At 45.0% G+C, this 20,941-nt stretch overlaps 1 protein-coding gene across 4 annotated transcripts in view; it reads left to right on the forward strand.

Annotated features, from left to right (window-relative positions):
- JPH1 (junctophilin 1) overlaps window positions 1-20,941 on the forward strand; it is an 87,475-nt gene that overhangs the window by 6,327 nt on the left and 60,207 nt on the right. For all 4 annotated transcript variants that reach the window (XM_047783726.1, XM_047783727.1, XM_047783725.1 and 1 more), the window contains exon 2: window positions 911-1,670. In XM_047783726.1, the coding sequence (XP_047639682.1) occupies window positions 911-1,670 (760 nt within the window). The remainder of the gene's footprint in view (window positions 1-910; window positions 1,671-20,941) is intronic.

Here is a 20,941-nt window from a genome sequence, read left to right on the forward strand (position 1 = left end):
TCATTTCATCTTCCACTGTGGCACTGCCTTCCTAAGAGAGGTTTTTGATGTGTTAATTTCAGGGGAGAAAAGTCATTTTCTAATGATCACTCTCTTTGTATTAGAAAGTAGTGGTTTTCATCTGAAACACTTGCATACATTTTTAAGTGAAAAGCAAAAAAGTCTCCTGGAAAAGCCTATATAAATTTAGATTTAGCTTAGAGATTGTTAGGCCTTTTCAGGAGTAGGCTAATCATTGAAAAAGTGATCTTAAAAAGTGTCAAGGAGGAGTTCCCGTTGCGGCTCAGTGGTTAACGAATCCGACTAGGAACCATGAGGTTGTGGGTTCGATCCCTGCTCTTGCTCAGTGGGTTAAGGATCCGGCGTTGCCGTGAGCTGTGGTGTAGTTGCAGACGCGGCTCGGATCTCGAGTTGCTGTGGCTCTGGCGTAGGCTGGCAGCTACACCTTCGATTCGACCGCTAGCCTGGGAATCTCCATATGCCGCAAGAGCGGCCCAAGAAATGGCAAAAAAAAAAAAAAAAGTGTCAACGAAGTTTGAATAGACACTGTCAAGCACACCTTTGCTCTGAGATGAATTCCATGATGTTAGGAGTGGAAGTTTCCCTCTGGCCTTAGGTCAGTTTTCCTAAAGGTGGACAGTGCACACTTTTTATCCACCAAAGGTGTGAAAAGAAAGTCTATATACCATTGCCTAAAAGGCCTAGACCCAGCCTTTCAGGGAGGCAATTCACCAAGGGATGATACGCATCTCTTAAAGTTGACTTGGAAATGCATGGGGTTTGACCTGGGGCGGTCCAGTCCTGCGCACTGGGCACTCCAAGTGCACGCCCGCGCTGGGTGCTCGCAGGCGACCGCGTGCCCCGTCGTCGGCCCCGGACTCACGCTGTGCTCTCTTGCGGTCTCTCGAAGGTACCTACCAGGGCCAGTGGGCCGGTGGCATGCGGCACGGCTACGGCGTGCGCCAGAGCGTGCCCTATGGCATGGCCACGGTGATCCGCTCGCCGCTGCGCACGTCGCTGGCTTCGCTGCGCAGCGAGCAGAGCAACGGCAGCGTGCTCCACGACGCCGCGGCCGCCGCCGACAGCCCGGCCGGCACCCGCGGCGGCTTCGTGCTCAACTTCCACGCCGACGCCGAGCTCGCCGGCAAGAAGAAGGGCGGCCTCTTCCGCCGGGGCTCCCTCCTGGGAAGCATGAAGCTGCGCAAGTCCGAGTCCAAGTCCTCCATCTCGAGCAAGCGCAGCTCGGTCCGCAGCGACGCGGCCATGAGCAGGATCAGCTCCAGCGACGCCAACTCCACGATCAGCTTCGGCGATGTAGATTGTGATTTTTGCCCGGTGGAGGACCACGTGGACGCCACTACCACGGAAACCTACATGGGCGAGTGGAAGAACGACAAGCGCACGGGCTTCGGCATCAGCGAGCGCTCCAATGGCATGAAGTACGAAGGCGAGTGGGCGAATAACAAGAGGCACGGGTACGGCTGCACGGTGTTTCCCGACGGCTCCAAGGAAGAGGGCAAATACAAAAATAATATTCTGGTCCGTGGAATAAGGAAGCAGCTTATACCAATAAGAAATACAAAAACTAGGGAGAAAGTGGACAGAGCGATCGAAGGCGCGCAAAGGGCAGCTGCCATGGCGAGAACCAAAGTGGAAATTGCAAATTCAAGGTATGTAAACGCAGGCTGGGTGGTTCTGGCCGGGTCCTTCCAAACAGTGGAATATCAGATAATGTGTCTGTCAGTCCTCTGGTGACGTCACCAAATAGCTTCCATCCGCACCTTTCGGAATCAGGTGGAAAATTATTAAGCCCATTAGAATTAATCAGAAATGTGCCTGCACTCTTCGGAAACTTTCCATCCTCAAAAAATGTTAAAGGCACACTGAGGTCCCCTTCCTCCTGTAAATTGCTTCTCTAATACTAAATGTGATGGAGTTGACTCAGAACCTGTGTCCGTTTCCCAGAGTCCAAAAGTTATCTTAAAAAAGTACCTCTGAAATAGTGTCACAGCACAGTACTTTGTGCACCGGAAAGAAAATATCCATCCATGTGGAACCTGTAGCTTAGTCCCTCATATTAAAATCGGAAAATTATCCTAATTTATAATATTCAGTTCTGTTTATTGATGCCTTTATAGGTGAAATTGACTTTGAGAAAATCACCAAGATCTAGATAGATGGAAAGTTACATCACAAAATCCAGCAGGCATTTCTTTAAACACCAGAGCTCCTCTGTATGGGAAAAGGCAGAGGGACTGAGGCTCAGCAATCCCCCCCCCCCATTCTGTGCAGGAAAGATTAGATCACTGGTATATTAAAAGGACTGGGGTGGGGAGAGCCTGACATGGACAGATGGGACTGTCAGTGTGCCAAGGTTGAAAGAGCTAGCAGTAGAGAAGGGTTGGAGTGAGGAGGAGAAAGCAGTGAATAATAGATTGAAAAGTGGGGTGCATGTGGGCACAGAAGGACTATGCGCCTAAAATTTTAGCATTAATAACCAGGTTCAGGCATCCAACCAGGAGGATAGAGAACTCTGTTGGGAATAGAATTTTACTAGGGATGGATGTCACATGTCAGACAAAAAAGAAAACAGGTGGTTTATACACGGAAACTTTTATTCTTAGGCTTATTTAAGCAAGTACTGACTGGCTTCAGTTTTGTGCGATTTGAGGCATACATTTAGTGTAGAATATTAAAAATCCTTTTCCTGCTTCAGTAATATTCTCCATTGAAGTAAAGCTCCTTTGGAAACCACGAAATATTAGCGTGTCTTCAGTCGTTTTGGTTTTTTTTTTAATCAGCATTGAATTCATCTATTTTTTTTGATGGAACCCTGTGAAATTTCTCATGTTTGAACTTTTGGATGTGTGAAAAATGGTGACTTCACATGGTTCAACTTAATAGTTTCAGATGTCTGAAATTTCTTTAAAAAAAAAAAACAACTCCTATTTTATGGTTACTTTTTACTTCCAAGTGTCTGAAACACTAATTGGAAAATGGAGGCGGTCCTGCGTTTTGCATTATTTTTAGATATATATTAAGGTATTCACGGTTTCCATCTTTATCCCCTACTGAGCACCTTTTCAAGTTAATGTTGCTTAGTAATTGGCATAAACTTGCAAGAAAGTTCTTCCCCTCTTCATTGCCGAGTATCTTTTCTTTTCGATCGTGGTTTTCTCTGATCCCGAAGGGTGGCTTTCACTTGCTTTTCACTTTGCTTGTACTTGGCACATCTCATCTCACTGGCTTCCCTGGCCCTCAGCTAACTTTTAGAGCTAGTGATACAGGAGTTCCCACCATGGCTCGGCAGAAATGAATCTGACTAGTAACCATGAGGTGGCGGGTTCGATCCCTGGCTTCTCTCAGTGGGTTAAGGATCTGCCGTTGCTGTGAGCTCTGCTGTAGGTCCCAGACATGGCTCAGGTCCCGAATTGCTGTGGCCAGCAACTGCAGCTCCAATTGGACCCCTAGCCTGGGAACTTCCATATGTCTCAGGTGTGGCAGTTAAAAAAAAGAGCTAAAAATAAAAAAATAGAGCTAGTGATACACTTTCCTTAGGCCCCAGCCTCTGATTTGAAATGCAGTCTTGGATTCTTCCATTTTATTTCCACCTACTGATAGACTAGAGGTAATTCAATCCTGGCAGCTGGAAAATAAACCTATGCGGGACATTCTCGCAAATGACTTTTCCTATGCTTGCTTTAATTATTGAAGTTAATGATTAGTTTAATTTGGAGGAACCTACATCATGACAGGGAAGTGTTTAGGATGTAGAGATCTCTGATTATGCCAGTGTCATAAAACTCTTATCCAAGTCCTAGCCACGTTCCCTCTGTGGAAAGTCTTATGGGGGCATAGTATGTAGTTTGGGAGTAGTGCCTTGTGATAGTTTATGATCACCAAATATTTAGCTTGAGAGCTCGTACTTTTAGCTAGTTAAACTACTTCTTAAAGAGGTCACTTAGCTGTTTAAAAAATGCCCATTTCCTCGTGCTGAGGGAAAAAAGCCAGTCAGGACAAACGTTGCAGGATTCCACTTCAGCACGATATCTGTTATGATTGAACTCACAGAAACAGTAAAACGGTGGTTGCCAGGGGCTGGAGGGAGGGAGAGATTGGAAGTTGCTGTTCAACAGGTATAACGTTTCAGGTAAGCAGGATGAATAAGTTCTAGAGAGCTCTACACTCCTGTGCCTGGGAATAATGCTATTGTATTGTGCACTCAGCATTGTGTTACTAGGGTCGATCTCCTGTTAAGCATTCTTACCATAATAAAGCAAAATACCATTTAGATGACAGGATAGGCCAAAAAAAGTTTAAATAGTCAAATAACCTTTTGTATTTTACTTTCACTGTTTTAGTCTCTTTCCAGATTCCTCACTTTAACGACTCCCTCAGATAAAGGGTTTGGCAACTTATTTTTCTAGAAAGCTGCTGAAGGACTGTGTTATAACAGCTCGGAGTTTAGAATTCAACATGCTTTTAAAAACTTTTTTTTTTTTAAATAAGGTGGGAAAAGAAAGATTTTTATCAAGGTTTGCCTCCTGAGGGCAGAACGTCTAGCTATATCACTGTCAGAAACCATGGCTCTTGATGACGCTCAAGTATCTGCTCCATTCTTCCTGGCCCCTCTCGCACTTGTTGTTAATGTTTTCATTTGTTCATTTGTTTTTCTTTTTGGGCCACACACGCAGCGTGGTGGACATTTCGGGGCCAGGGATCGAACCCACACTGCCTTTGCGGCCTGCACCCTACAGCTGTGGCAATGCCAACACCGGATCTTTAACCCACTGGGCCAGGAGAGAACTTCCTCTTTTTTTGTTTTTAAAAATATCCAGAGTTTAAGAACATAAAGTGACACTCTTTCCCTTCCCCTGCTGCAGTAATTGGCAGAATAAGAACTAGAAAGTAAGACTCCTGACAGTGGGCCACTGTCAAAATCGCACATTCACCATCAGCAGCAAAGGAAGATAATGGGTTAATGGTTATGGATCATTTCATTTTTCTCCCCTGATGTTTTGGGGCATTTTTTTTTTTTGTCTTTTGTTGTTGTTGTTGTTGTCTTTTTAAGGCCACACCTATGGCACATGGAGGTTCCCGGGCTAGGGGTCTAATTGGAGCTGTAGCTGCCTGCCTATGTCACAGCCACAGCAACGCCAGATCAGAGCTACATCTGCGACCTACACCACAGCTGCTGGCGACATCAGATCCTTAACCCACTGAGCGAGGCCAGGGATTGAACCCGCAACCTCATGGTTCCTAGTCGGATTCGTTAACCACTGCGCCACAGTGGGAACTCCTGCTCCCGTGATAGTGTTTGTTGTTCTCTCACTGTCATTTCTTAGGCTGTAGAGATGTTTGCTTGTTTCTGAAGTCCCAAGGAAATGGATCTGCTTTTACCCCTCACTGTGTTTTATCTTGAAGCAAAGCCTCAAGGTAGCTTTGAGGGAAAATAATTGTACTTGCCAATAATGGCTCCTCAGGGAAATCAGGAGACATGGAACCAACCATCTTTGGCCCAGAGATTCAGGAAAACATGGTAGATCTGGGGGTCTTTTCCTTTGCTTCTCTGAAGAGGTGTATCTTCCTAGTTCCCCCAGGAGGCTTGTTTCTGAAGGCTTATAAAGGGCCCCTGCTTAAGTCTTATAGATCAGGGAATATAAGGATGACAGAAGAGTTAGCAGAGGATAGAAAGAACACAGTAGACTTAGTAGATAACTGATTGTTGATTAGCAGGTTAGCACTTACAGAGTTAAAACTGTCAAGGATGCTAATAATTTGCTGACTCCTGTAGCTTTTTGAAATTTTTATTTTATTTATTTTTTGGCTGCCCCGTGGCATATGGAGTTCTTGAGCCAGGGATCACATCCGAGCTGCAGTTGTGACGTACATAGCTTCGGCAACACAGGATCCTTAACCCACTGTGCTGGGCCAGGGATCGAACCTATGTCCCACTACTCCAGAGATGCCGCCAATCCTGTTGCATCACCGTGGGAACTCCCTATAGCATTTTTTTTTTAAGATTTTAATTTTTTGTATTATAGTTGATTTACACTGTTTTGTCACTTGCTGCCATAGCCACAGCATTCTTTAGATGTCTGCACCAGCTCCAAATGTATATGTTTATAAGATTTAACAAAGTATTTTGTTCCCCTCTTATCTTGGTCCTGAGGGTAAAAATCATCCCATGGAATCCCATCCCATGGAAAAGTGGTTTTTTTTTTTTGTTTGTTTGTTTGTTTGTTTAAGAAATGCTCCAAAGGAAGGGGAGCATCTCTGAACATTTCAAGCTCCTTGTTTCCAGAGACAGAGACTGGGACTCTGCCCAGGATCCCCTCACTATCCCTGTCGTTGCAGTCACTTTTCTCATTTGGTCATTTTTTTTACTCCATTAACTCTTCAGTAATTCCTTAGGAGAGCTTGTTCAAATGACTGTTGCCTGAGAAAAATATTTTAAGGAAGAATTTGCAGGTGAGGCCTTTGGTTGAGACAGCAAATAAGCGGCCCTTGGTGAAGGATACTTCCATGGAAACGAAGAGATCATTTAGGGAGGAATGTGGACCAAAGAAGAGCTTTGTAGAACCTGGGCCTTATCTGTGATCGTTATCTTGCTACAGGGTAGAAGAAGTGTGGTGAAAAGGATGGGCGAACTCTGGCCTAAAGCAGTGGAGAGCTGGGGGCATTTGCTTCTGCTAGTTTTGTTGGATCAGACAGATCAGAAGAAAGAAAACCAAGGGACTCTTCAGCATAGAGTGCGTTCGTGACCATCGTTAGCTGACTCTGGCCGGCCTCCCTGAAGCTAGTCGGGTGGTTAGTTGGGCAGGCTCCCAGCACCACTGAGAAGTGTCAGCGATGAGACAGGCCGGCCTCTCCCCAACCATTGGTGCCATTTCAGGTGGTAATGGCAGCGCCTAGACAGGGGAATGTCATGAGGGAGCCCTGTGTTGTCCCCTGCCCAGCCCCAGCCCTGCTGTGCTTGGCACAGGTGTAGCTGTGCAGGGGGATTGGAAGCAGCCAGATAGCACGTGAAGGACCTCAAGATCAAGGGATTGGGTGAGCTTGCTGTATCTGTTTGCAGAACTAGAGCTTAGATTCCATGCTTGCCAATTTTGGACTTACATAGTAAAATGACATAGTTGTTGTTGTTTTAATCTTACAGGAGAAATATATTTCCCATAATTCTCTCTTAAAAAGATAACAGAGTTCCCGTTGTGGCTCAGCAGGTTAAGGACCCCAATGTCATCTCTGTGAGGATGCGTGGGTTCAATCCCTGGCCTGGCTCAGTGGGTTAAGGATCTGGTGTTGCCGCACGTTAGCCGTGGCCACACGCGGCAGGCCAGCATCTGCAGCTCCCATTCAGCTTCTGGCCTGGGAACTTCCTTATGCTGCAGGTGCAGCTGTTAAAAAAAAGATACATTATAATTTCATCCCACTCTCCCCCTTTACTCCATGCCAGAAGTGACTCAGCCACAAGGAAGTCTTTGCTCAGCCCTCCCTCTTCTCGGAGCCCTTGGGCTGCTCCCCCCCTCCAGTTTAGGCATAAAGTGTCTTCTGCACAGAGGGTTTTCCTGTCCCACCCTCCTGCCAACCCTCTCAAGTCCAAATCTGCCCCCCTCCACCAGTCTAGTTTTCATTGTATTTCCGTATGTTTGTTTAGTATCTCTTTCCCCACCTGGATTGGAGAGCCAGGCCCTGAAAGCAGCTGTGCTCACTTTTGTGTTATTCCCAGCAGCTAGTTTAGATCAGGGCACTTTTGGAAGAGCTCTAGTAAATATTTGATGAATGAGTGAATTAAGTTCTCACTCCTTTGGGTATGAGCACCGCCAGCGCTTCTAATTCTGTTTGGCCGGACATTTTTAAACCGCAGTTCTCAGGCAGGAAACACAGCCCTCACAATTCTTCATCTTACAGTCTGACAACAGTCAAGGAAGCGCTGAAGATGCACAAGTATGTGTTCCAGGTACTTTTTCGCCACTGAAGTCAACATCATCAAAGTGTCAGAACTCAAGCAGAGCCAGGGAATTGGCACTTCTGGTTAAACTGAACTGTTAATTCCATTCTTCATAGGCGTGAGCTGGTCCAGTGGATAACCTGCCAGTGCTTCCTAGACATAGACAGATGTGACATCTCTAGGAGGTCCACTTTTTTTTTTTTTTTTTTTTTGTCTTTTCTAGGGCCACACCTGCAGCATATGGAGGTTCCTAGGCTAGGGGTTGAATTGGAGCTGTAGCCACTGGCCTACACCACAGCCACAGCGACACCAGATCCGAGCCACGTCTGCGACCTATACCACAGCTCACAGCAACGCTGAATCCTTAACCCACTGAGTGAGGCCAGGGATCGAACCCGCAACCTCATGGTTCCTAGTCGGATTCATTAACCACTGCGCCACAGCGGGAACTCCAGAGATCCACTTTTTTACTAACCACGATAACATTGGCTCATGCTCCGTAGTCGACATCAACAAAATGTGTGATAAGGCAGAACATAAGAGCTTATTATCTTAAAAATCTAAGTTTGCTGAATATGCAGCTGTTTGTTTCCTTTTGAAAGTTTTTCTTGTCTGGCCATTTCTTTTTTTTTTTTTCTGGTCTGTTTTCTGTAGCTCAAATAATAACATTCAGTAGAGCTGTCTCTCACAAGATTTTCTTGACTTGATTCACACGTTGCTTATTAGCAGTTGAAGCCCAGAGTCAACCATGAGTCATGCATGTTATGGATCCAAATTAAGCTTATTACCATCAGTTTTAGGAAAAGGCTTAATCGCTGCCAAGATATTGTGAAGGGCAAGGCATCTGAGGTTCTGTTGGACAAAAGGATTCTCTTCCTCTTTTTGAAAATCAGTATTATTACAGTTTATCTTCTGTCTTTTCTGTAGTAATAGTGGCCATATCATATCTTTAAAAAATTTTTAGGTTACCTTTTCCGTGAATTCTTTGGTTTCTTCTCCTGGGGCTCTGGCTAATTTTCTGCTATTATCATAGGTGATTTTTCACAGGAAGGTGAGTTCCTTGTAGTGCCTCATAAGTCATTTTAATGAAAAGGCTGTTAGATCAGTAAGGGAATTTAGGGGAAAGTCACCTAAAATGTGGGGAATTAATGGCTGAGGAGAGCACTGGGTATTTTCTTTAGTTTTGTCTTGTGTGTGCTTCTATATCTACCTTTGCTTCCTGTCATCCTTTTCCACCTGCTATGGCTAGCCCTTCTACGAACAAATTCCAGAGTCTTGGTTAAAACAGTCAGGCCCTGGGGTGCAGAAACTTTACTGGGCGTGGGATTGCTATTTGCCTCTCTCCTCACAGGAGAGTTGTTCTGAGGGTTGAATGAGAGAGTGTCATGGGACTTTAAACTGTAAATCGCTAGGTAGAGAGTCGGTGTTTCAAAAAAAGCGTTGATCCCGTGTGTACCACTTCCCAGCCTGCTCAGCGATAGAAGACCAAGAAGCCAGACAGAGAGGGAGGTGAAGATGGAGGGAGGAAGGGAAGGCAGGCTTGGGGAGCAGAAATGGGGATGCGCCCAAGGAAAGGAGTTAAGTCCACCGAGCTGGACCACCTGTGTGCAGACCTGTGTGTGTATCTCGCCCCTTTCCCAGCCTCAGACTGTGTGGAGTCAGTATACTGTCAGCAGGCAGTTAACACTTTTTAAGATTGAAGAGCCAACAGGCAAGGAGATGGCCCATGTGTTAACAACACCCAGCTAGGCTGGGGTCCAATTCTGAAGACAGTGTCTCATAGCAAAGACCTCCGTCTTCCTATTGTCTGGGTACATGACTGAGGGTCACTGTTATGCTCTGTGTGTGTTATGGTTTCTCTCCTGCGCATAAACGTTTTAAGTACACATTGCTTCTTTTTACCAAAGATGGCCCGTTTCCTGTGGGAGAACATGAGGCACCTGCTCTAATTTCCTCACATTCTTCTCCAGGCTGTCAAAAGAAAGACAGGCTTCTTTGCATCACGAGGCCCGGGATTTTTTTTTTTTTTTTTTTTTTTTTTGGTCTTTTTAGGGCTGCCCCCGTGGCATATGCAAGTTCCTAGGCTAGGGGGTCCAACTGGAGCTGCAGCTGCCAACCTGCACCACAGCCACAGCAATGCCAGATCAGAGCCACGTCTGTGACCTACACCGCAGCTCATGGCAACGCTGGATCCTTAATCCACTGAGTGAGGCCAGGGATCAAACCTGCATCCTCAGGGATACTGGGTGGGTTTGTTCCCACTGAGCCACAGTGGAACTCCAGCCCAGGACTTCTTAATGGACCGAGTGGGTCCTGGAGAATTCGGTGGGTATGCAGAGCAGGCAGCCGAAACCAATGAGATAAGCCAGGCATCAGCCCTGTCCTGCTCCCAGGCAAGGGGTAGAGCTGGGACACAGTGCTGCTCCAGAGGCCAAACCCGGGGGCACAGAGAAAGCCCTTGGCCACCCGCTCTCCTTCAGCTCTGACGTTACCTCACCTCGTGGCTTAACAGGCCATTGCGCGTGACCTGAGAACACACTGTCTCGTGAGAACCTTAGAAACATTCTTATCTCGTTCCCAGAGATCTTGCTTGAAAAAATTCTCCATCCAGCCCTCCAGAGGCCAGGCCCATTCAGAAACCAGGAGGCACCGAGGTGATTCTGGGTTTTAATGATTAACAGCTAGGTCAAAGCAGTACAGGTTTAGTGAAACTCAGTTTGGGGCCAGAATAAGAGGGAGGACCACACAGTTATTTAGACTCATCAGCCATTAAAAACATTCCCTTTGAAACCCTGAATCATGTAGGCATGGCTCTCCACTTCGACCGAAGAGGGAGGGCAGAGAGCAGGTGCCCTGTGTGGTGTCAGTGGGACAGGAGGTCGTAATTCAGTTCTGCAGAGACCTGCTTGGTGGAAACCAGCCGTGAAGCCTGGAGGGGAAAAAAAAACAATCCAGGGTGATGAGAAGCTAGGTTTTTGGGACACATGTTGGCCTTGTTTTAACTGCAAAAATCTGAGTGTTCTCAAGACCGTTCACATTTCAGCAGATTCCATCTCATTGGGTTATGAAATACAACATTTTGCCGATTCTGTTAACTATGAAGAATTAAGGCAGCAGTCTAGCTTCATTGTCACGGAAACTACCCAACTCCCATGTTTTCTGGAAAGATGAAGGTGCGATTGCTTTCAGGTTCCATCTCATGTGCTCCGAATGGACTCTTTGCTTTGCCCCGAGAAGCTCCATTTGGGGGCCCATGGCCGGGTTCTGCACACTGCTTAGCCAGTAGGTAGACGCCCGGGAGCCACAGCTGCCAGGCAGCCAAAGCAACCCGCTCACAACTTTCCATTATGGATTAAGCTGACTCTGCCAATCTCACTTTACTCAAGACACCAAGCTGGACGCTCGCAAGACTAGTGCCTTGCAAATCTTTGAGATGCTTTTCTTATTATAGATGAAATATGAACATTGTGTTTAGGAACAGGATCCAACAAATGCCAAAGGTATTTATGTAAGTCCCTCAGCTTTAGTCCAACAGCCTCTTGAGAATAAAACCTAATAAGCTTTTAATAATTGTGCCCTTCTCCTTCAGTTGGCGTCTCACATTTATTTTGTATAATATGCCCCATTCAGAATAAGCTCCTTTATCAGGAATTTAATTAATATGTAAGGAATCAAGATTGCCTCCAAACCAGCACAGCTCTTTGAAGTCAAATCTTCTTAGGATTTCCCTGTGCGCCAAAAGAAACTTATTCAAGCCAAGTAAAATACAATTAATTCTCTTTCTAGTACTTTAAAAACAATCAGTTATGCCAGAGGTGAACAAGTAATGGTGCTATGTTTTTGTTTGAAACAACTTAAACAAGAGGAAAATTTTGCTCAATTTTACGGTATGGAGTCGGTCAAGTTTTGGTCTCAGTTGCTTGGCCTGGAGCTCCCTGTCAGTTTAAATTTTTTTTTTTACCTTGATTTGGGAGCTTTTTTGAATTAGTATTTCCAGACTTCATATGTTTACTTCCATCTGTTAAGGGAAAGGTTTGATGTTCATGGGAGGAACCTCTTAGTCAAAACATGTTGAGGAAATATCCCATAGAAACCAGAGTTCAAGAGTAAGGATGGCAGAGTGTCATGATGGAGTTCACCCACCATCACCAGCCCTGGTCTCGTTCCCACCCCCTCCTCATCCCAGTGACTTCAGAATCAGTTCCACTGTGGACCAACTGACAGATGACCTTGCAAAGATACAAGTGCCCTGAAAGCGTGGTACCTTTAGCTCTTAACTGCCATCACTTAACATTTTAGTTAGCAATCTGGACTGGAGTCCCAAGAAAGACACTTGGTTACCAGCCCATTTTATAAGGTTTGGTTCTTATCTCAGTGAAATGCTAATTTTAATCACTCTTTGTTACGTTAACCAATGACATACTATGTAAATGTAAAATTACGATTAGGACCCAGTCTTTTGCATCACAGAGTCTGGTTGGGACAGATTTAAACAGCAGTTACCGATTGGACGATTGGCACCTTGCTGTGAGCTTAGGTAGCACGTACCTGACTGTACACTTAATGGTAGGTGAGATTCTGCAGGTAGTATCCAGCCAGGAATCAACGGACGTATAGATATTTTGCGGAAGAAGGCGGAGACTGGTGCAAAAGACAGTGGCCCACGTGTATTTGGGGTGCTGCAAGGTGTCTGATGTGGTTGGAAAGAGGGGTGCTAGGTGGGGGGTGTTGGGAGATGAGGTGGAGAAGTAAGCAAGGGCTCATCAACATAAAGACGACTTTGGACATTATCCCAAAGACAGAGGAGAGTTATTGATAATTGCAGGAAGAAGAATGACATGATCAAACGTTAGAGAAGATCACTCTTTTTGCAGGTCGTATAGAGATTGGGAAGTGGAAGGAACAGGCAGTAAAACTGGAGATTAAGTAGTAATCGGCTAACAAGTCATCTAGGTAAGAGCCCGTAGGCTTAGCTAAGCGGGGCAGTGGAGAGAAGAAGATGGAAATGCTTGAAAGCCTCCCCAGCCGACTTGGAGAGGACGTGATGGGTGGTTGATGTGCCGTGAACCAGGAAAGGGAGGAGTCAGTGACTCAAGTTTCTGGCTTGGCCAGTTGGATGGATGCTGGTCCTGTTTATTGAGACAAGGACCAGGGAGGAAGGTGTGGGTTTAGAGGGGAAGATGAGTTTGGGTTTTTGATTTCTTGAATCTTGTGATGTTAGCCCAAAAGACAAAAGGGACCATGGCCCTGGAACTCAGAACGATTGGTCCTGTATGTAAAGTGCCTGGAAACCAACCCTTAGGAGCAAATAGATCTATGAGGCATGCCCCCAAAGAGGAATTCCATGTACGTGATACTAGATCCCACCCCCCCCCTTTTTTTTTTTTAAGAAATACAAATGAAGCAGTTGTCACGTTAAGTGCCTGGGAATCTCTTGCCTTATGACAATGCAATTCGGGTATCAGAATGTCTATTCTTGGATTTGTGAAATTCTGCTTTCTAAGATCTGTGCTCAAGGGACCTACCTGGTGAACAAGATCTCTTGGCCTGTTTTCTTTCTTGGCAACACACGGGAACAAAATATCACTCCCAGAAATCATTATGCTCAAGAAACATCATTTGGCAAACATTTAGTTCGTGCTAGCCCTGGCCAAACATGGCACTAGGCCCAAGGAATAAGAAACAAAACCTGTTGTTAAGATCAGATATGCTGGCGGGTTCTGTGCAGCATGGCAGGGGTTGTGAGCCAGGCAGGGGCTGCAGATTGGAGGGGCTCACCCGGAAGCACTTAACCCCTCTGAAGTGAGCTCCTGGCAGATGATTTCCGGTGCTCTTTGCACACGCAGCTTCCTCAGCCTGTACCGCCCTCCTCTCAGGTCCCTTTCCTTTGCCTAACCACTGTTATAGTTTTTTGCGATCACTTGCAAGATCCATAGCAGGCCCAGACTAAATTAAGAAAACTTAATGTCTCTTCGAATGTGTAATTTTACCTTTGACAATAGGAATTGTAGCAACAGAATGTAAAGTACGTAAGAATTTTATAATGCTGAGGGAAGATGACTATGCTTTCTTTAAAAGAAAAAGAAAAATTTTAAATACTTAAATAATTTTAATTACATTTTCTACGTGGAGTCTATAGGACGTGATTTTTGACGGTAGGGAGCATCTCATTAGCAGCGTTTGGATTCAGAGACACCCACGTTAGCTGTTTAGCCGTTAGTTAACTTTTTGGCAATGTCTCCAGATATGAAAGCAGCGTAGACACTGCTCAGCAGTTCTCCGGTGTATACCTTGCATTAGGGCAAGCCCCCTTCCCCTTTTGGTCTGAGAATATAGCAGGTGGAATGCTACCTTTTGGCCACATGCATGCAGAGCTGACGTGTCTTGTCCTTGGTGCCTGGACCTGGGATGTGAACTTGTCATTTGTCGTCTCACCTAACCCCCCCCCCCCAATGCCAAGGAGGTAGGAAATCGAGGCATAGGGAGGTCCCAAAATAAGTAGACCACCTATTTAGGCAGGGTCGTGGACAGCATAACCATCAGAGCCCAAGCTTTTAACCTCCACTAGATTTTGAGAACTGGAGTTGCAGTGTTTTTCTTAACCCACATACCATCTGTAGGCAGATCTGTCCAGGAGCAGTATTATTTAGTCGTACTCTGCATTTTGCCACTTTAATTTAACAGACATGATTCCTTCAACAGCCACGAATCTTGTGCCGGAGACAAACATAAACAGAAAATGTCAGTGTAATATCAAAACACGTGAAAATGCAAGAGGAAGAGGAACACAGATAGACATGGGGCTTAAGGGAACAGGGTTGAGCCTGAGCTATGGAGCGTGAGGTTAGGCAGGACGCACATGGTGGCAAGGATGCTCCAGATGAACTGCCTGATGAAGGCAGTGCGGAGTAAAGGTTCCTACAAGGAAGGGCAGCGCCTCTCCGGGGTGTGGTCCATCCACCCCCAGGGCTGTCAAATAATGCCTGATCCTCCACCTCTTGCTGAATTAACACATCCTAGAGTGAGAGCCAAAGTCTGCATCTTTCACACTTCCCAGGTCACTCTCAGGCACACTGAAGTTTGCCCTGTTGAGATATGAGATGAAATGAGATTGTGAAGGTTTGGGAGCTGGATTTTCTACTAGTGGCCTAGGGGAGTCCTGGAAGGAGTTTGAGCAGGGAACCATCTGCCTTTGAGATGGGTTTAAGTGGGACCAGGCTGGAGGCCTAGTCAGTCGAGGTGACAAAGACCCAGTCGAGGGCAGGGATGGTAGAGAAGCAAGGGATAAAATTAGCAGAAATTGGGAGCTCCTGTTGTGGCTCAGTGGACACGAACCCAGCTAGAATCCATGAGGATGTAGGTTCGATCCCTGGCCTTGCTCAGTGGGTTAAGGATCTGGCGTTGCCATGAGCTGTGGTCGAGGTTGTAGACAAGGCACAAATCTGGCATTGCGGTGGCTATGGCGTAGGCCAGCAGCTGTGGCTTCCATTCAACCCCTAGTCTGGGAACTTCCATATGCTGTGGGTATGGCCCTAAAAAGCAAATAAATAACTAAATGATTAAAATTTAAAAAATTAGCAGAAATTGATGGACTGGAAGTGGTCGGCGAGGAGCAGAGGCAGATTAAGATGTGTGTGTGTGATATTGTGATGCCCCTAAATCAGGTTAGCAAAAAAGTTCATTCATTCCCAGCATATGGGCGATTCATTTCAAAGATGAAACAAGTAATCTTTCCAGATCTCTCTTATCCAATGAAATGGGAGTGAGGAAGTGGAAAAGTGGCCGAGGTGGTCTCAGAAAGCCCGTGTCTGGGTTTCCACTGTTGTGTGCATTCACCTCTTTGGCCTATTTTTTTTTTTAAGGGCCACACCCACAGCATGTGAAAGTTCCAAGCTAGGGCTGGAATCAGAGCTGCAGCTGCCGACCTACACCACATCAACGCAGGACCCGAGCTGAGTTCTGCAACGCAGAATCTTAACCCACTGAGCAAGACCAGGGATCGCACCCACATCCTCCTGGATTCTAGTGGGGTTTTGTTATTGCTGAGCCACAACAGGAACTCCATCCTTTGCCTGTGTTTGAACCTTGACTTCACATAACTCTACCATCAATGCTTCTTACAGAAGTTACTCTGAGTAAACACAGTGAGACGTCTCTGACGTTTTCCGTTTCCAGCTCCACATTTGTTTGCGGTCAATGGTGGACTGAAAGGGAAGATGTCCTGCCATGTACCCTGTTGGGAACAAGGTTGTGAGAACGAATGTCCCACCAAAATAGAAAGTGTTTTGAAGCACCCCTAACATACCCAGTCTGGATCGTGTCAGAGATGTTGTTAGATGTTAGCTGTTGTTAGGCACTTAGTACTGCACCAGCCCTGGAGGGGGAGAGAGGAATCTTGAGCCTGACACTCCCCCAAACACACACACACGCACACTCAAGCTTAGAGTTGGCAGGAGGTAACCTGTACTCATAGGACCAGTGAAATAATAGCACAGGACTTCCCAAGTCGTGGCTCAGTGGAAAACGAATCTGAGTAGCATCCATGAGGATGCAAGTTCCACCCCTGGCCTCACTCGGTGGGTTAAGGATCCTGCGTTGCCATGAGCTGTGGTGTAGGTCACATACGAGGTTCAGATTCCACATTGTTGTGGCTGTGGTGTAGGCCGACAGCTACAGATCTGATTCGACCCCTAGCCCGGGAACATATGCGGCGGGTGCAGCCCTAAAAAAAAGACAGAAAACATAAAAATAATAGCACAGAATCATTCAGTCGGTCAGCTGTTAGCACTCTGTCCCCTCCATGCAGGTTATCAAGTAGTTTAAAATATCTAAATGGTCACTCTTATAGGTATTAAAAGGAATAAATTGACTGCCATAAGACAGTTCCAAGAACTTTTTACTTGGCCACATATCCTAGTAATATTTGATTAAAAAATATATTAATGTATAAACTTGACAGTGAAAGTATTTTTCAAAATGATGTTATTTCTCACCCCTCTCTAAATCAGAGTAACTTTCAACCCATTGTTGGGATGATTAAATGTGGCTAGAGAGGGAGCAATCACTCATGCGTAATTCCAGAAAGGAAACAAAAAGGGCAAAGAGCTTATTTAAAAGTTTTCTCTCCTCTGGCTTTGGAATCTTCAGTCATGTGTTAATTTTGCAGCGTTAAGCTTCAGTTCCTGACTTTACGGTTTAAAAGTTTTCTTTAAATTACAGCTGCTATATTTGTAATTGTACAGAGCCTCCGCCATGTTTGGGGCCAATAATAAGACCTTACAGATATTTCAAGGGAAGTAGGCGTGAGCCTACAAAAGAAAGAAAAGAAACAAGTCTCAAGCATTCTTCTACAGCAGAGTCTGTGTAAACATGTACGTATGTGAATTCTGGTCCTAAAGAAATGCCCGGTGATGGGTAAAAGGGGGGGAAACCAGACAGCATGTGTAAAGAGGGGTTCTTGGTATAACTGGTGTGTCTGGTGCCAGATGGGATTGGTCTGGAGGGAGTTCATAAAGAATTGGAGCCTTGAACAGCATTTTAAAGGGAGCAGAGATCTGACGTGTCACAGAGGCAAAGGGAGGTTTTGCCAGGTGGGGGGAGAGGGGTGACTCTGATGACTCACAGCTTGAAGGGACAGGCAAAGGCTTAAAGGCAGTCCAGATCACCAGGGCACCAGTGCCTGTTATCCGTGGGCAGGACTGTCCCTGTGGCTGGCTGGAGGCACTCTCACTGTCCATTTCATATCCTTATTAATGATCTAACCTTCTGTATTGATGCTCCCTAATGAGTCCTGTGGCCAACAGAAACCAAAGGCAAGGCTCTTTCCTGGGCACACACTTCCCTCTCACCGTCATCCCACCACCAGGAAGAACGATGTTCATACATTTGGGGAGGCAGGGCAGTCCTAGAAATGGATGCTGTTGGTTTGTAGAAAAGACAAAATAATAGGAAAGTCAGAGGCTAGGAACCCTGGAAAGAGCCCTGTGGTCAGCTTCAGACTCTGGAGCCACAGCCCCTTGTGAGAAGTCTTCCACGGGTGTGTAGGAAACTGTACCTCACCCCCTTCTGGATCTTGCACCAGCCTCCAGCGTAGTTAAGCTTGGACTCGCCATGTTTCGCTTTGCAGCTGAGTCATGGCAGGACTTGAGAACAAGTAGATAAGGGGTGCTGACTACTCAAGGATCCTAAAAGCACTAATCAGGTGTTATGCAACACACAAGTGGAAGGGGTTTCAGAGTTCTGAGGAAGTTAGTAACATGAGCAAAACAGCCGCCAAGGAGACGGATTTTAGCTGCCGTGCTCCATGTGGATGCAAGCAGCAGAAGCTGGGACAGGACCATCAGGACTTAAATAAATCAATCTGGCACAAACGCCTAGATCCTAGAAATTTATTTATTTATTTATTTATTTATTTTCTTTTGTCTTTGTTTTTTGGGGGTTGCACCTGTGGCATATGGAAGTTCCCAGGCTTGGGGTCCAATCAGAGTTGTAACCGCTAGGGTAGAGAAATTTATGAGAGTCAGAGTTAGTAACTTTATATGTAGAAAGAAGCAGGGGGATTACTTTATACTAAGATAAACCGAAAAAGTACAGAGCAAGGTTTGGTTGTGGTTATAGCTAACATTTCTATTTGTGAGATTCCATTGTCTCAAATCAAATTAGCAAATACTTTTTTTTTCACTCAGTCTATTAAGAGACTAGTCATCGCAGTATTAGATGATTAGCCATACACTAGTCAGAGCTTTCATTGACTCCTCATGCTGCCTGATATCTTTGACTAAGTCCGTATACAAGGAGGAAATTAATATCCATGACTTTCTTTGCCTGTGATGCTTAGAAAAGGCATCTTTCATTTTTCTAGTGTGAAAACTTTGCAGTGGCTCATTTCAGGCTCCAAACCTTATGATCCAGGGTGTACCTGTAGGAGGACACGAATAGGCATTTTCCTGACATAGAATTAGGTACGGCAGAGAATACGGGGTGAGTTAGGAATCCTGGAAAGAGCACTGGGGTTCAGCTGGCATCAAAACCAAAGGGGTGAGGAGGTCTGTTTTGTGCTTATGATGTGCCGTGATACCACTTACATCTTTTCTTTTCTCTGGTGCCCGCTCTAAGTCGTTGCAGGTTGGTTTTGTTTGCTCCCCTCTCTGGCTCATAGTAGAAAAATCTGCCTGGACTCCAAGAGCTGGCTTGTCCAGGAACCCAGTCCATGCTTCCTGCAAATCCTGAGCAGTGGCAGGTCCCTGTTTAAAAGGGCCTTCTTGATGGGGTCTGCCCACCTACCTGGGAACTCGCCCCTCCTGCTAGAAACAGTCAGGTGTTGGTGGGCTTGATGCGGTGCAGGGGTCTCTGCTGAGCAGTCTGATTTTTCCATTAACAAGAAACTGGTTACTGGCTCTAGTCTGTCAGCGGTTTTTCTTTTTGCTTGTAAAACAGGAAACTATGGGGAAAAAGAAGATATTTTTAACGAAATGATGAGCACCTTAGTGAATCAAAATTTAGAGCTGTTTATATAATAAATTCTTCAGGTATAAGTTGGTTTTTCAAAATCATGGATTCTGTTGAATCCTGCTTTATCATTTTTTTTTCTGTGAGGACTCTAAATTAGCCAGAAATGTAAAAGTTTAAGCTTTCAAACCATGAAGGTTAAGAAAGGACATCTTTGTGTGATAAACCATGATGGAAAAGAATATAAAAATGATATATATATAAAAGATATATATTTATAAAAAATATGAATCACTTTGCTATACTGAAGAAATCACATTATAAATCAATTATACTTAAGTAATTTTTTTAATTTTTAAAGGGATATCTTTTAGGGAAAAAATGAAGTTTGTAGGCAAATTGATATATTTACAGTTCCTGCGCTAAATAGGTGTAAAGACCTTTAGGAATTTAAGATAGTTTGTGCACAACTGGATTTTCTTATGACATTTTCAGGATTTTTTTTTTCTCTTAATTTTTCTGTCGCATTCATTGCGTCTCTGATTAGTATGAAATTCTGTTCACTTATATTGTAAATACTCTTTAGAAGGTGAATTAATAAATACTGAACTAATGAGCTGTAACGCCAGACAGAATTACTTAAAGTTTTTCCAAGTAATGAGGCACAAATCTAAAACTAGCTAGAGCCATTTTCAATAAGAACTCTGAGGGTTGTACCTGGAATAAAATGTTTAGTTTTACTATACACTTGGAAAGAAAGTTATCGTCATAAGTAGGTTCTTTTTAGACTTTAGAGGCTTATTCGATGCTTATTAACATACATACTATATAGTTTATAACCTGCATGGCACCTAGTACAGTTGTCAAGACATCATAGGCCCTCTAAATACTTGGTTTTGATTGGTTTGTCACCTTTCAATTGGTATTCTTCCTTTGAGATTTAGAACCTGCAGTAAAAAGATAAGATCAAATCAGGTTTCCAACAGTTCCTCTATCAGCTCAATACTGCATATATTATGTGTATTTTCTGAATCCCTATACGGAGATTACTGCATAACCATTGTGCCATTTAATGGAAATGATCATTCATTACTAAAGGTCCTTTGTGATTTGTGACAGTGATTTCCTAGGGCTTAGCTAAATAAACTGATAGAGCCAATAGCCTTTGAATACTTCTATGCCGAGCATGGTGAAAAGACAGCCCTTGCCCTCAGAAAGCTCATAGGCAGGGGCAGAAGGTTGAGGGGAAGAGCAGCAGCTATTACAGGATGCAGTACAGCAGAGGAGAGCCCAGCAGAGGGTTCTTAAACACCTGGGGACCCAAGAGAGACTTCAAGGGGCAGCTCTGGAGAAGAGACGTTCGCAGGAACAGAAAAGAGAAAGCTTTTCCAAGCAGAGGGAAGTGCAAGGGCGAAAGCATTCAGGATGAAGAGCTCTCTTTTGTTTCTTCCCTGCAAAAATGCTATTGTCATTTATATCCGTGCAGTTCAGAGAGGCGGTACAAGCTGTGAGTGGCCAAGAACACACACCACAGCCACAGTT

Source organism: Phacochoerus africanus, chromosome 6 (assembly GCF_016906955.1).
Source record: "Phacochoerus africanus isolate WHEZ1 chromosome 6, ROS_Pafr_v1, whole genome shotgun sequence".
NCBI lineage: Eukaryota > Metazoa > Chordata > Mammalia > Artiodactyla > Suidae > Phacochoerus > Phacochoerus africanus.